This window comes from Actinia tenebrosa, unplaced genomic scaffold, assembly GCF_029948245.1.
Source record: "Actinia tenebrosa isolate PJP-AT-01 unplaced genomic scaffold, QUT_ActTen_1.0 PGA_scaffold14__42_contigs__length_11649687, whole genome shotgun sequence".
NCBI classification, from domain to species: Eukaryota; Metazoa; Cnidaria; class Anthozoa; order Actiniaria; family Actiniidae; genus Actinia; species Actinia tenebrosa.
In genome coordinates this window covers 6,345,091-6,360,874 of record NW_028292574.1, presented here as the reverse complement: position 1 = coordinate 6,360,874, position 15,784 = coordinate 6,345,091, and the positions used below count along the sequence as shown (strand labels likewise).

General features: G+C 44.6%; 1 protein-coding gene across 1 annotated transcript in view; it reads left to right on the top strand.

Moving 5' to 3' along the window:
• Window positions 1–2,943, top strand: part of LOC148911328 (type-1 angiotensin II receptor-associated protein-like) — a 45,532-nt gene extending 42,589 nt beyond the window's left edge. Inside the window, exons 4-8 of the mRNA XM_089029308.1 lie at window positions 53–140; window positions 1,727–1,751; window positions 1,896–1,923; window positions 2,145–2,214; window positions 2,519–2,943. Of these exons, the coding sequence (XP_088885434.1) occupies window positions 53–140; window positions 1,727–1,751; window positions 1,896–1,923; window positions 2,145–2,214; window positions 2,519–2,586 (279 nt within the window). The 3' untranslated portion in view covers window positions 2,587–2,943. The remainder of the gene's footprint in view (window positions 1–52; window positions 141–1,726; window positions 1,752–1,895; window positions 1,924–2,144; window positions 2,215–2,518) is intronic.
• Window positions 2,944–15,784: the final 12,841 nt, after the last annotated feature.

Sequence of the window (15,784 nt, the reverse complement as noted above, 5' to 3'; positions counted from 1 at the left end):
AATAATTGTTAATTATTACATTATCTCAATATATTTTGATTTTCCCTTTCAGTTTCTGTTGGCCATGATCTTCACTATCATCAGTGACATTGTTGCTATTGCTGTCTATTATGACTCTAGATTGGGTGATTTATCAAACGGTCTGTACATCGCACATTCAATATGTATACTCCAAATTGTAAAACACTGTCGGGCTGAAAAGGTTAAATTATGTTATGGGTAGCATGGGTGGCGTTCGCGGCGAACGCGTCGTCTTTCACCGCTGTGGGTCCAACGGGTCGGGTCGTTGGTTCGAGCCCTGCAGTCGCCACATGTGAATTGAGTTTGTTTGATGCGTTGTTCTCTCCTATGCTACGAGGGTTTTCTCCGGGTTCTCCGGTTTTTTCCCTCCGTAAAAATCAACATGTGAGTTGAGCGTCGTGTGCATAGAATATTCAATGTAGTGGTAGTGCGTGTGAGCGAAAAGTGTCCCCAATTAGTGCGAAAGCACTAGAACGACTAGAAACTTAATTAAAAGTGATTTTCATTTTTCATCAAAGCCGAGGGGTATTCTGGGTAGTCGATATCATTTGATATCCGTCTTTGGTGTTTACATACAGACACATGCATGAAAAATGACAAAATGCTTTGTTCAGTCACTTGAATCAATTGTCAAGAGCTGCTAAACGGCAATATGTATAATATCAGGGGCGGATCCAGGGGAGGGGTGCAGGGGGTGCGCACCTACCAACCCCCCCCCCCCCCCCCCCTGGTTCGACTTTGTGTCCATACTTCGAAGACAACCAATACTGTTTTTTCCTTTGATTCTAAGAGGTACACCCCTCCCTGGGTTAACTTTGTGCGCAGCACCCCTCCCTGAACAAAAGCCTGGATCCCTCCTGATAATATTAGCTTTATTACAGTTCCTATCATTTCCTATCATTGTCAGTTCCTAAATTTCAATCCCGGTTTTTTCCTCAAAACATCAAAATGTTCATTTGTGAAAGGATATTTTGAACAAAAATTTCACATCAAACAAACTAACTTTAAAATGGTAGCTACAATTGTTGAAATGATTTTAGCTTTGCACGAATCTGTGAAGAACTAAATAAACTTTTAATCCGAGCCTAAAATTTAAATTAGCAACACACGCACTAAAACCGTGAACATTAAATAGTACTAATTAGTACTATTTCATACAGAATCCTTTGTTTTATGTTGTTTAATTATCACTATTTAGTGCTAAAAATTAGTATTTGTTTCACGGATTTAGTGTGAGCACTCTAATGCATGTAAGCTTCAAAACAAAATGGAAATCAAACTTCCAATAATTAAATGAATCTTTGAATCTTGATAGGAACGCATGAGCCGGTTTGACTGTAACTGTTTATCCAGAACGCCCTTTCGCTTTGATGATTTGACTTTTACAACCCAACAACGGCTGTGTTTTCACTAGGACAATTTAAACTAGCTTCAATTACGACACCGGAAATAAGGCAAAGTTCAACTACCTAGCAAGATGGTTTAAGTTGTCCTACCAAATAAATGGGCCAATCACAGTGTTATTCTTGAAAGGTGGGCGTCGGATTAAAACACCTCCAGGAATTTTACGCAAGTTAACATTTCTAATGAAAACACAGCCAACATTTTTTTTTTTCAATTTGGTGTAAACAAATAGTTTGTTTTTATTTCTTCAATTACATTTTCATTTCCAGTAATTGAATTTATACGTCATTCCGTTTTTCAGGATCCACATTTAGATTCGCTGCTGGGTATCCTTTGTTCATGGTGCTTTGACGTGCTTTGACATGTTCTTTTTATCGTTTTCATCGTATTCATCTTGTAATAAAAAACATAACTTTATCAGTGCAATGTTTTGCCCTTCAATTAAAACAAGTTCCTTAATCAAAGCTAAGTATGGCTATTCTCAATCTTATCCTCAAGGTAAGCTATGTCAGGAGTAAAAACAATTACATTCGTCCTTTGTTTCCTCTTCCTTCTTCCTTTCCTTCCTTCCTTTGCTTCGTTTCTTTGTTCCTTCCTTTTTTCCTTCGTTCGTTCCTTCCTTATTTCCTTCCTTCCTTCCTTCCTTCCTTCCTTCCTTCCTTCCTTCCTTCCTTCCTTCCTTCCTTCCTTCCTTTCTCATACCTTTCTATATTTTTCAGCCACTGTTCTGTATTTGCATTTTCTTGGATTTCCGAAATCGAGGCGGTGAAGTGGACACAAGATGGGCAGGTAAGCGATTATTCATTTTGTACTTCATATCTGAACTAGACTTCGATATCAAATTATTAGAAAGACAAATCAAAAGGATTACATTTAAAACGGCTCAAGCTAAACCCTACATTCCATTAATAGTTTCATTATTTGAATGTTGAAATTTATTATTCTTTCTGAGAATACGAAAAATCGGAAATTACCAAAACTCGAATTCTGATTGGATTATGGTGATCCTTATATGGAATATCGAATCAGAATTTCCGCAAGTTTTGAGTCGGTTATTATTCTGAATTCCTATTAATTTTGGAATTTTTTACAGAAAACCCTTACATCACTATTGCAGGACAAGATGGCGGCGAGAAGCCAGCTGGCGCACCACAGTCATAAGGAATAAGCTAGATCAAGATAAAGCATTGTACGCCATATTCATATCTGTGAAACATTGGGTGGGAGTAGTATAGGGAATGGGGGTTCCAGCGCAATCTCAACACGGGCAAGACCCGTGTCAAAAATCCACCTACGGAAACAACCCACTCCAAGTGTGGTTGGGGGCAACAGCGCAAATATGTTAGTCTATATATGGAGTGCGAAGAATGTAAGAGAACTTTTAAGAAAGAAGCGGATTTGAAAAAGCATTTGAAAATGAAGACGAAGTGTATGAGCAGTTATGATTGTGGATGTGGTAAGAAGTTTGAGACTAAGGTTAAATTGTTTTGGCATTGTCAGGACTGTGAGTACGACTACGACGACTTAAAAAGTGCTTGGTATTAGGTATAAAATATTTCCTATTATATAGATGGAATCCCAAAGCAACTTCAGCACGGTGTCAATACCCGGTAACGGTGAGATTGACGTTAGACAGTTTTGGCGTCAGTCAGAAAGGAAGGTTAAAAGGACTCTCCGAAAAGGTATAGAAGAATTAGGAGCCCTGAAAGCGAGCATAATGGTAGAAGTAAGTTTGTCAAAAGACGAGGTAATGACGACAGCAATGTTGCGATCAAAGTCGTTAGTGATATTAGAATCCACGAATCTGGATAGGTCACTCAGTGAAGCCTTAGAAGCAATAATGGAGTCGCTGTCTAACTACACGAAAGAAGGATCGGGTTGGACAGTAGAGGAGGTTGAAGGAATAGAGATAAGTATAGCCAGGTACGTACCCATACGAGGGGGGAGTTACGTACCGCTACCAACGTGGGTAGAAAGGAAGAAGGCTATTGTAAACGTGAAGAATGAAGACAATCGATGCTTTATGTGGGCAATCAGGTCTGCACTGTATCCAGCAGAGAAGGATCCCTGTAGGACAAGTAAGTATCCCACAGATGATTTAGAGTGGGATGGTGTGGAATTTCCCATGCAGTTGATAGACATCCCCATATTTGAGGAAATAAACGATCTAGCAATTAACGTTTACGGAGTCAGAGAGCAGACGATAGTACCGTTAGTTCTGTCAAAAAGTAAAGGAGAGCGCGTACATTTATTCTACCACGGCGGACACTACTCATGGGTTAAACACATTAGCAGACTATTCTACAGACATACTAAGCACAAAGGCAAAAAGTACTTCTGTGACTGCTGCTTGCTGTCATTTACATCCTTAAATACCCTAAAGAAACACGATGAGATCTGCCGCGGAGTCGAAGAAGTGGCGCAACGGATCCAGATGCCCACCAACAAAGAGCTTTCATACGCAGACCATCAAAAGCAGATGCAAGTGCCTTACGTGATATATGCAGACTTCGAAGCGTTGATAACTAAGGAAGAGCAGAAACGTGGCGCCACGAATAAGGTAGGATTACACGAGATCTGCTCCTTTGGTTACATAGTAGTCAGATCAGACGGTAAAGCAAACCCTCCTGTGATTTACCGAGGTAAGAACGCAGCTAATGAGTTTCTAGAAGCATTGCGAGAAGAGGAGGGGGAGATTAGAGAACAATTAAGACGTCCAAAGAAGATGGAATTTACCAAAGAGAACCAGGAGGCTTTTAACAAGGCAAAAAAATGCCACATTTGCCAACATACGCTTCTTCAGTTTGGAAGACGAGCCAAGAAAGCGTGGGATGAAGATGGAAAGTATCTAGGAGAAGCTCATTTTAAATGCGGGAAGTATGCTAAGAAAGGTGAGAAGCCGGGAAAGCCCTCCACGCACTGCATTCACTGCCACAAAGCATTTGTTGAGGATTTCTATGTGGATAAGGTTAGGGATCACTGCCACATCACGGGTAAATACAGAGGAGCGGCTCATTGGAAATGCAATATAAACTTCAAAGTAAATCCAGACATGGAGATTCCGGTGTTCTTTCACAACCTCCGCGGTTACGACTCCCATTTGCTACTACAAGGAACAGACGGCTCCGACGTCAAATGCATACCCAACAACAAAGAGCGCTACATGTCCGTAACTGTGGGTAAGCTAAAGTTCTTAGATTCGCAGCAGTTTATGGCGGACTCCTTAGCAAACCTCGTAAAGTATAACACCAACTTTCCCATTTCCAGTCAATATGGCGCGGAAAGGAAAGGAGTGTACCCATACGAATACATGGATTCCTGGGATCGATTCAAAGAGTCCCTACCACCCAAAGATCGCTTCTACAGCACCCTAAACGAGTCCGGTATAAAGGATGAGGAGTACCAGCATGCGTTAGACGTGTGGGAAAAGTACTCCTGTGAGAACATGGGGGACTACCACGACATCTACCTAAGGTCTGACGTAGTGCTGCTCGCAGATGTTTTCCAAAGCTTCAGAAAGATGGCTATGGAATATTACGGATTGGATCCCGCTAATTTCTACACGGCTCCTGGGCTCAGCTGGAGTGCTTTGTTAAAGAAGACAAATGCGCAGTTGGATCTCCTAACGGAATACGACATGTATCGGTTTATGGAAGACGGTATTCGTGGCGGCGTATGCGGACCCAGCCGACGTTACGCCCGCGCAAACAACCCCTTAGTAGAGCACGACCCAGAGAAACCAACCACATACATTTACTACCTGGATGCGAATAACCTTTATGGTTGGGCAATGTCACAGTACCTACCTGTGAGAGACTTCGAATGGGATCCAGTGAAGCCGATAGACTTCTACATGCAGGTAGGAAAGGAGGAAGACAAGGGTTACGTTTTAGAAGTGGATCTGGAGTACCCAGAGCACCTGCACGACGAACACAATGAGTTCCCCTTAGCACCAGAAGCGATAGAGATACCATTTAAGCAGCTAAGTCCGCTGCAAAAGCAAATGTGCCCTGGTTACAAACCGTACAGGAAACTAACTATGAACCTGATGGATAAGAAGAAGTATGTGGTACATTACCGCAACCTGCAGTTCTACGTGCGACACGGAATGCGCGTAGAGAAGATCCACAGAGTCCTAAAATTCACGCAGGAACCCTGGATGCGCCCCTACATTGACTTTAACACGCAAAAGCGTACCGCAGCGAAAAATGACTTCGAGAAAAATCTCTTCAAACTGATGAACAACAGCGTGTTCGGAAAGACAATGGAGAACATCCGCAAGCGCGTAAGCGTAAAAATAGTCAGCACCAAAGAGGAAGCAGAAGCATACGTGTCACAGCCAGGCTTCGTTAGATACGTAGAAATGCTGAACTTCTACGTGATTCACATGAAAAGGGCAAACCTCTTACTAAACAAGCCCGTTTACACAGGCTTTACGGTGCTGGATCTATCGAAGCTGCTTATGTACGAGTTCTACTACGATAAGCTTAAGCCAAAGTACGGAGACCGCTGTCGCCTCCTGTACACAGACACCGACTCCCTAATTCTAGAAGTGCAGACGGAAGACATTTACGAAGACTGTGTTCCCGACATCGATGAATACGACACCAGCGATTACCCACGCGATCACTTTCTTTACTCCCCTAAAAACAAGAAAGTAATCGGGAAAATGAAGGATGAGATGAAAGGAAAACCCATCGTGGAATACGTGGGCCTGAAACCAAAGATGTACAGCGTGCTAAAGTTAGACGGCGTAGAAAAGAAAGCTAAAGGCGTAAAAAAGTATGTGGTTAAGAAGGACATTACGCACGAGTCCTACCTCAACGTATTACGAACACGCAAGGAACAGCGGCATAAGATGAACAGCCTGCGCAGCTATGGTCATCAGATACATAACGTCACGCAGGAGAAGGTGTCACTGTCTGCATTTGACGGTAAGCGATGGATGTGTGATGACGGAGTGCATACGATAGCATTCGGACATCACACGATAAGCAGTTCTTCTTTGACGAACCCACGCGTGGGACCATCATGAAGATAATACAAGATGGGCTGACCCTTCTTAGCTATCGCACTTCGGATCTGGTAAGTTTCCAAAGACCAATTAGGATCCGTAGCTCTTTTGGATCCTCCTTCTAATTCACCCGGCTCATAGAGATATCGAACCGTGACATTACCTAATCTTTTTTCCTGGGGGAAGACCGCCCTCGAACTTCTGATGAAGGACTTGTGTTCCACGTGTTTCTTTTTTATGGCATCCTTGGGTTTCATTCCCGTAGCCCTGGCCGCCTCGTTGTTCAAAGCCGCGACGACCTGGGGGAGCCTCTGAGTCCATTCCCTGTTGCGTTTGGAGGGATCTTCCAGCTCTTTCCAATACTGGTACCCAAAGAGACGCTCGGCCAGGGTCTTATTGAATCTTTCGACGATGCTCTGACCCCTGTGGTACTCTGCTTTAGCTCTTCTAATCTTAGTGTCGTGGTCTTTCAGGGTCTTAGTAACCACGCCCATAAACTCTGTCCCCGCATCCACTTGCAGCAGCTTAGGCCATTTCAAGACGCGCTTATAAATCCTACCTAGGGCTTCTGCGACTTCCCCAGAATCCTTGCTGGTTATGGGTTCGGCGTCCTTATATCTGCTTGCGATATCAACTACGGTCAAAGCGTACCTATAGGTCTTCTTTCTCACCTTGTCGTGCGGCAAGAAAAGCAAATCCGCCTGATGAACTTCATTGGGGGTATTTACGGTGAAGCTGGGCCTGGGAATGTACTTGGGCACAGGAAGATAAACCTGCCAGAGGGTTTGTTTTTTCAACCAGTTCTTAGCCGTCTCTTCTGATACCCTGGCCGCGGTCGCGAGTTTCTTGATAGCTGACGCTCCTCTCCAATAGCCTTCCGGCCCATAGTAAATCCTTTTAAGTTTGTCCTCTACGCGGCCCATTATATGAATTCCAAAACAAGATTGATCTTACGTCCGTTAAAATCCACCGTTTTTCCGTCCACTTTAATGGTGATGTTTATGCTTTCTACCAAATTAGATAAGTCATAGCTCAAAGAAATGGGAGTGTATTCTACTGGGTCAAATGGATTACCTTGGGGCAGAAACTTGGACATAAGAGAAGACTTTTCTCCATTGTTGTAACTATGGACCAAGTCGCAATAGACTTCATAAGAGGATGCGACTTTCCATTTCACATCATATGTACTGCCGCTATTTATCGTGGTACTAGTAAGGCCCAGGAGTTCTACCAATGAACTGTCCTTTAGATTGGCGCTCCCATTATTTTTCTTGAATGTCATTTCATGGGGCAATCCTGTGGTAAGAGTATATCCATGCTTTGCTAGCTCCTTAGCCAGTGTTATTGGGGTGTAATGGGAATCTGGTATTTTTGGTTTGGTGCCGGAAGTCACGACGACAAAGCCATTAATTAAATTATACCAAGAATTGTACAAAGAGCAACTAACCAACCGAACCTTACAGGCTTTGATGGGAGGATTCAAATACGTGGTAAAGTCATTCTTGTCGCTTTCCAAAAAGACGATCATTATATTAGATACGCCAAGGCTACGCCTCCCGCCAGCCCTGCAACTCCCACGAATACCAACTCACTATCTTTTTGTTTCTTAGAAGGCTGGTAGTAATTCTTGAACTGAGGCTTTTTTAACGCCACTGTGGGATGCGCTTGCGCATAAAGTTTAAAGGCGTAGTCTGTGTTTTCGAAGTTCTTATCCGCCTGCATTTTGTCTTGGTAATTCTTATCCAACCAATCCCTGTAAGCTTGTCTTTTTTCATTCCAAGCTGCAACGTCCCTTTGATATTTCTCCAGCGCTAAGTCGTGTCTCTTTCTTTCGGCGGCACCGCTTTTGTCGCCTCTAACTAATCTATCCAAATATTGACCACCATAATTAGCCCCTGTAAATGCTAAAGCTGCAATGACTCCACCTGCGACTAAGCTAACCATTATACATTAGGTAGGTACTTTTCCTTCCGTAGGTAATCCTTTACCATGATAGCCCCGCCTACGGCAGCGGTCATTTTAGTGAAATTAGCGAAGCTCTTGCTTGGGTCTTCAGTAAAGTCTTCTTTGAGCACTTTCTTACCTACCCAACCAATACCCGCAACGATGGAAGTAATGATAGCTGCCTCTTCAACAGTTTTCAACAACGCGGTTGACATTATATTACAAAGCGAGAAGGAATTCTAGGTCGCCACGGCACGTGGTGATGAGATTATTCCATTTCAGGGATCTTACTCTTTTTCGTCTCTACAGGTGCGTGATATGTTGCGGCCTCCCACTTTACTTTTGGCTTCGTAGCCCGCCATTGTAAGTAGAGGCTGCCTGCTGCTATAGCGACTCCTAACGCGCCAATGACGTAGCCGGGATTCCAAAAGGATCCCTCTTCTTTTTCCTCCACCTTTTCTTCTTTTTTAGCTTTGTTCTTTTTATTCATCTCCGCGAGCTTCTTCCCCGCGGCAACTCTGCCTGCAGATTTAGCCTTGGTAATCTTTTGCTCCTCCTGAGGTTGTTCTTCGGTGCCACTCATCTTATATCTAAGGACTTGAAGGACTTGATAATAACTTGACGGCGACTTGATAATGACTTGAGGTGACTTGACTAGGTACTTGATAATGACTTGACTAAGTACTTGAGGTGACTTGACTAAGTACTTGATAATGACTTGACTAAGTACTTAAGGATGACTTGACTAAGTACTTGAGGTGACTTGACAACGACTTGACTAAGTACTTGAGGTGACTTGACAACGACTTGACTAAGTACTTGAGGCGACTTGATCAGGTACCTCGGCAAGTGCTGCCTGGAAGACCTTTTCGACTTCTCTGTCCTTTTTGAAGTCCTTCCAAGATGTTCCAAAGGAACCTAGTACCTCCTTCAAGTCGACGTGCTGAGCTACGTGAAGTGCCGCAGAGGCGACTGCCATTAACTTACCGCACTTCAAAGACAACCACCCGCAGGTTATCTTAAGTTCTTGGGCGATGACATAGTCCTCGCTCATGTCCTTCCGTAGTTGCTCCACGTCGTCTATGGGCAGCGCCAGTCCGAGAAGCTTGGTGGCAAGTCGGATAGCGGAGTCTGCTACGGCGTCCGTGGTCTTACTTGCAAGGGCGGCCTCGTACCTCTTATGGAACTTCTTAACCTCCTCTTCTGACAACTTATTAACTTGCTCATGGGTAAGTTCCTTGCCTATCATTTCTTTACACTTCCCAGAAGACACCAGGATGTTAAGTTGTTCCTTGAGGTTACTTTCATCTAACTGCGTGGGGACTTCTATCAACTGCTCAATGTCCATATACATTAGGAATCATAGATTCCAACCGTGTAGGGAAACCTCAAAGAGAAGATCATTTTGGAATGTTGGTGCGTCTTTAAATGCCGCATGTATTCGTGTAACTGTTCCTTGGATATCTCACCGCCGTAGTCGCTTAAGATGGTTTCCAGGTCTGACTTACTTGGAGTATAAAATACTACGAGAGAGCCTATGTTTTCCCTGAAGGGCTTAGAGACACTGGTAAGCTGCTGGGAAAGCAACCAAACGCTAATATTGTCGTGTCTGCCGCTGAAAGCAAGCTTAACGAGCTCGGAGGTGCGTCTTTTTACGTCGTCCCCGCAGGCGATGTCATCCAGTATGAGCAAGGTTTGCGTATCTTTAGGGAATTGTTTGTGCCAGAACTTAAGATGGCTGGATAACTCGTTAGGATCTAAGATATCTACGAAGAAGTCGTCATCTTTCACTCCTATGCCTTCCCAGGTGCGGTTATTCACGTAGGTGGGACAAAGCAGCACTATGTAGTCAAAGCGGTATCTAAAGGATCCTAATAGCTGCTCCACGATGAACTGGGTCTTTCCGCAGCCGGTGGGTCCTACTATCAGAGCGTTACAAGGCATGTGATCTGGGTTCATATATAGATGGAACCAGTGGAAGCAGTAAGAAGGATTACCGCCGACGCAAAGGATAAAAGAGACACCATAGAAATGCAAAGGGAAGAGATAGACCGGTTAAAAGAGCGCGTACAGGAATTGTACGATGAAATGTGTGGTCTGAAGCGTGCAGAACGGTTTGGCGCCTTGTTGACGATGGCGACGTGGGCTAAGGAGTCCATTAAGGACTTCATTCGATATCCCCCATAGATATATGGACTGCATTACGTGCGAACTACCTGCTGACTGCATCATCGTTACCCCTCCGACGCCTCGTAAGAAACACAGCTGCTGTCACTGTAATAAGGTATTCTCTGAAGAAGACTTCGTTGGACATTGGTGTCCCGCGGATACTAAAGCACAAAGGACTTTAGACGACGTTCGAGAAGAGTAAGAGGTCGCAAAGAAGATCTTACTAAGCCCCAGCAAGAGGAATTAGCATAGGTCTTTCTTTTTTTATTGTTATCTTGTTAAATGCTGCAAATATGACATTGAAGGATAGTCTATTTTTTATTGTTATTTTGTTAAATGCTGCACAGATGATGTCAAAGAATGGTCTATATCTTTCATCGTTAAGTTCCTACAAAGAATGAAATCTACATTCGTCTCTTACCGTATTTTAACAATTTAACAATAAAAAATGAGGTATATATAATGAAGTGCATGCAATGCGATAGAGCCTTTAGTAGCAAGCAGCGACTGCAATACCACCTTTCCAAGAAAGTCTGTCAAAAGACCATCAGCACTGTTTGCGGTGACTGCGGTAAGGAACTCTCCACTGTACAGACCCTACGATATCACCGCGAGCATAGAGTCTGCCTTAAAGGCCATTGCCACCGATGCGATGAACCCCTCTTTGAAGAGAACTGGCATAAATACCGCTGCCGGCGTTACCACCTCGAAGAAGTTGTCTGTGAAACCCACGGCGATTTAGCAGGGCGATGTTGCCCCCTTGAAACCAGCCGGGCGCTCACGCGACGTAAGAAGGAAATAGACCAAGATTTCGTATGCTTTGACGACTACGAAGGAGTAAAATGGGAGAATAGGGAACACTGGGACGGCATCTGCGATAAATGTGGTTGTCAACGCAGCGGTCAGCATATTTGGTGTTGCCTGTATGACGGTCCCAAGCCTTTAGACCATTACCTGGCGATACGAAAGGCTTGGAAAAATGAGAAAGATATATGATTCCTCAAATCGCAGCATTCATAGGGGGAGCCTTGATTACCGTATCCGCTTACCAGATAACAGAAAAAATGAGGTCCGCCGTAGCAGACCAATACTTGATTAGTCGCACAATGGATTATTCTCCGTTCGACGTTCGATGTCAAACTTCCATCGGCCGTTTACCTTACCATGACTGCGTAGGTGTGTATATTCTTCACCCTGCAGTATGTATCTCACACAGTCAGGCGCCCAAAGGCTGTATTCCTGACCGTCGCGTTCTAAGACCAACCTCAAACGGTCGATGTCTTCGAATGCGACGTAGTTTTTTATTCGGTATGAAACGCCTTGCAGCAGATCTCGCCAGTATGTTTGTTTAAGAATCATTATACCTATGAAATATTTTAAGGTGCGTGCTTAAAGTGTCTTGACCTTTGAATGCCTTAATGCACCAAGGACAAGGAATGCGAATGCCAGCAACATATTCATCTATTTCCCTGCAAAGTAGATCATAATCATTGCTTACGATGGTTAAATATCCATTTTCTTCAAATCGTTCCAACATTACCTTTTGTTTCTCGGACAATACGCCGGTGCCTTTGGGTGTCTTCAATTCTATGCATAATCCATTGTATTTGTTGTGATTGTTAAGGATCAGCAGATCAGGTTGACCTGCCTGGTAGCCTTTCCGCCAGCTTTTAATGCGCTTACTTACGGTGTCCTGCAGTTCTCCAAGACCTGGGACTATGATTACGTGCGGGTGAAACCTACGCACCCTGTGTACGGTTCTGTCGTGTATGTCTGCCTCAGTTTCTATCTTAAACTTCATTGGGTTTGAGCCGTCGAATCGCTTCTCCATGTCATATTTACCTGTCTTTCTGAGGGTGGGTAGGACGTCGCCTAACACCCACTTTTTGAACTCCTTAGCTGCTACCTTCTCTGACCCGAATACTAATTCATACAAGCCCTCCTCCGTCAAGTATACAGCATTGGGTTGTGCATTAAGGGTGTCGGTCAGCCCTACACCCTTTATAGACCCCAGTGTTACCTTGTTTTCCTCTGAAACGTGTGCTCTAACTGCGTCCCGAGAGTTAGCGTAGCCCAAGGCTCCTGCTACTGACTTTGCTTTAAAGTACAGCTTGTCGCCTTGCACTATGCATTGCAGTTTAGTTTCGTTGTTTTCAAATACGCGGAGCATTATATATACCGTATTTTTTATCAAAAGGATGAGTCATCAATATGCAACGCTCTTTAGCTGATTCATTTCTACACTCAGTTGCGCGTCTGAGACTACGAAGATGTATGCGTTGATCTTAGTAGCGTCGCTGGCATGTTTGGTGCGCTTGATCTCCAACGTAATGCCGTCCTGGGTATTTACCAGCCGCAATCCCTGACCATGTAGGTCTTCGTCGTTTGTCGTGCGCATGTCGATCCACAGCGCGTACTTATCCTTAAAGAATTCCTTTGGGTCAATTTGGTCGCCAAACTTACGCGCGACTTCCCGGTACATATCCGCGGGCTTTATCCCCTGTGAGTAAACCTTATTAGGTACTCCGTTAATGCTAACGCCTACGTTAGTGATGTTAGGATTAAAGAATGCCTCCGAGTCGCGCAATCCTGCCGTGTATGTCTTTGCAAACAGTAACATTATCCCTGTAAGGCTGCGCCTGGGAAGGTTAATGCTTTGGTTGATAACCTCTTCGACGTTGTTTGTAAAGCTGAACGTCTTGTACATCACGACGTGATCGTAAAGGAAAGCCCTCCCGGCGCTGTATTCCATGCCAGCGCTACGTGCTAAGTCTTCGCTGTATACCGTTTCATACTGTAGCTCTAAGTTAGTAACGGAGTATGGGTGGACGGCTGCTGAACTTACGTCCTTTCCCTGTAGGATGTTCGTAGTGTCTGCTAGGGTTACTTCGAACTGTAGTTCGCTTAGCTGCCTTGGGTAGTATGCACCGTGGTTCGTGATAACTTCGAAATCTAATGGAACTACATGCTTAGTACCATAAGCCGTCTTTATTTCGTCTTCTCCTGAGGCGCCAGAGGTTGCGCTTCTTACCTTGCGTATGGCATCACTGGCGATTCCCTGCTCTATCCTTTGCGCGCGGTCAAATGCAGTCAACCATAAGTCTTTGTACGTGGTATACAAATCATACCTGTTCAAGTCCAGCAAGGATTCCCCGGCGAACTTTACGCGTATTTTGGAAACGAGGTTTCTACCCACGTTATTGACGACGTAACGCACGTCCGCAGTGTTTGGTTGTATTGCTAGGTCAAACCTTAGCGCCAGGGTGCCAGGAACCAACACTAGGTTATCCGTTAGGCGGGGCACGCCTACGTACAGGGTTTCCCCTGGCTTAGCGCTGCTGGGGGTAAAGGTGACCCGGTGAAAGGTGCGTTCTGCTTTCAGTCCGCCAACCTGCTTAGGTAATATGTTGGGGTTTAACTTTGAGCTTATCATATATAATGGAAGTAGAAGGAACGGATTTTGACCCCACCACCGAAGAAGGCCAAGTCGATATTAACGACGAAGAATACGATACGTTAATCCCAAATGACAACGTGTCCCGCGAGTATATTTGGGATAGGCTTCGAAATAGGTTCGGAAGTAGGGCCCGCGAGGCCTGGCGTTCCTTAGAGGATAAGTGGCAATCAAGGAACCCAGGGAGATCTATTCCAGAATATTTGGAATTGCAAAACTTGGATTCCACGGACCTAAGAACTGAAATGCTAAGGGGGCTTTTAGACGACGTAAGGGAGAAATTTCCAAATGTGGACTTGACCCGCCTTAATTTCCAAACCGGAGATAAGGGGCAAATTCAAATCCAGTATCAAGGAAGGGATAAGTGGTATAATCTCTACCAAAGGAGAGACTCCGACAGGCTCACCAGTAATCTCCCAAAAGAAATCAAAGACGCATTAGGAAGGCCTAATTTGGTGGAAAGACTAAGAGAAAACGATGAAAACACCAGCGAAGCCTTTGAAAAGTTCGAGACCCTAATGCAGCGGCAACAAAAAGGCATCGAAGCGATAAGGGAAGTCGAAGGACTAAAGGAAACAATGGAGGAAAGGGAGGCAGAATACATGAGACAAAACCGACTACTCCTCGATGCTCAAAAAAGAGAACTCGACGACAAGGATCAACGCATATTAGAACTTAGAGAACAAAGAAACATTTCTCTTCGCGAAAAAGACGGCGCTCAAAGGGCCTTCCGGCTTGCCCTGCAAGACCTGGATACTAGTAATGAGGAAGCTAAGAACTTACGAATCACCATAACCGGCTCTTTGGAGGAACGGCGGCAGTTGGTTGCCGAAATCAACACTAAAGAGGAGCAAATCCGGCAAAGAGATCAGGCCATCGAAGACCTGGAGGGGCAAATAGAGCGGCAGCAAGAAGTAATCGAGGACCAAACTCGTACCGAAGAGGAAAGGGAAGCAGCTCAAAGGGAAGTGGAGGCCCTCGAAATGCGCCTTGCGGAATTGCGGGCTCAAAAGGAAAACCTGGAAAAGGAGCTGGGGCTTACCACCAAGGAAAAGGTAAAAAGAGCCCTTTTGAAGTATGGCGTTCCGCTGGCGTTTGCGGTCGCTATTTCAAGCGTAGTAGGAGTTATCCTATCCGCGCTTAAGGCTACAGGTGCAGGCGTAAAGAAATTAGGCAATGGACTAACGGACTTGGGAAAAAAGATGGCAGCCGGTCTTCCTGGGCTGCTGGGTTCAGTTGTTTCCTTGGCACTTAGGGCCGGCGGCGAACTGTTGAAGTTTGTAGGGAATAACATCTGGATCTTGGTCGTCGCTATTGGGGTGGTCCTCCTGAAGAAGATGAAGGCTTGATCTTATCCTTCTCATCGGACGGTGTCCTGCTTTGAGGATAATGAAAGACGGTATTAGCACCGCCCTGGTAATTTGGAACCAACGGCAACACACTCATGGTAGAAATGGGCTTATGACTCCAGGCTGCATTAGCGGGCCTGCGACCTATGCGATTTATCCCAAACTTGCCGTCATCAGAAGTGACTTGCAACTTAGCATATTTACAATTGGCTAGCATATGAAAAGTTACTGGCGTTAGGTCTTCAGAGGACCTAGTGTAGGGCTCCATCGAAAAATGGGTAACTTTCCTGGTGTTCGTTGAAGTTCGATAAGGAAGCAGGGGCTTATTATTCTCATCGATAAGCCTAAACCCCACATTCGCATGCGTATTTGCATTAATGCTAATAGTGCAAATGACCAATGCAGTGCCCCCAACCTCAACCCACAGTC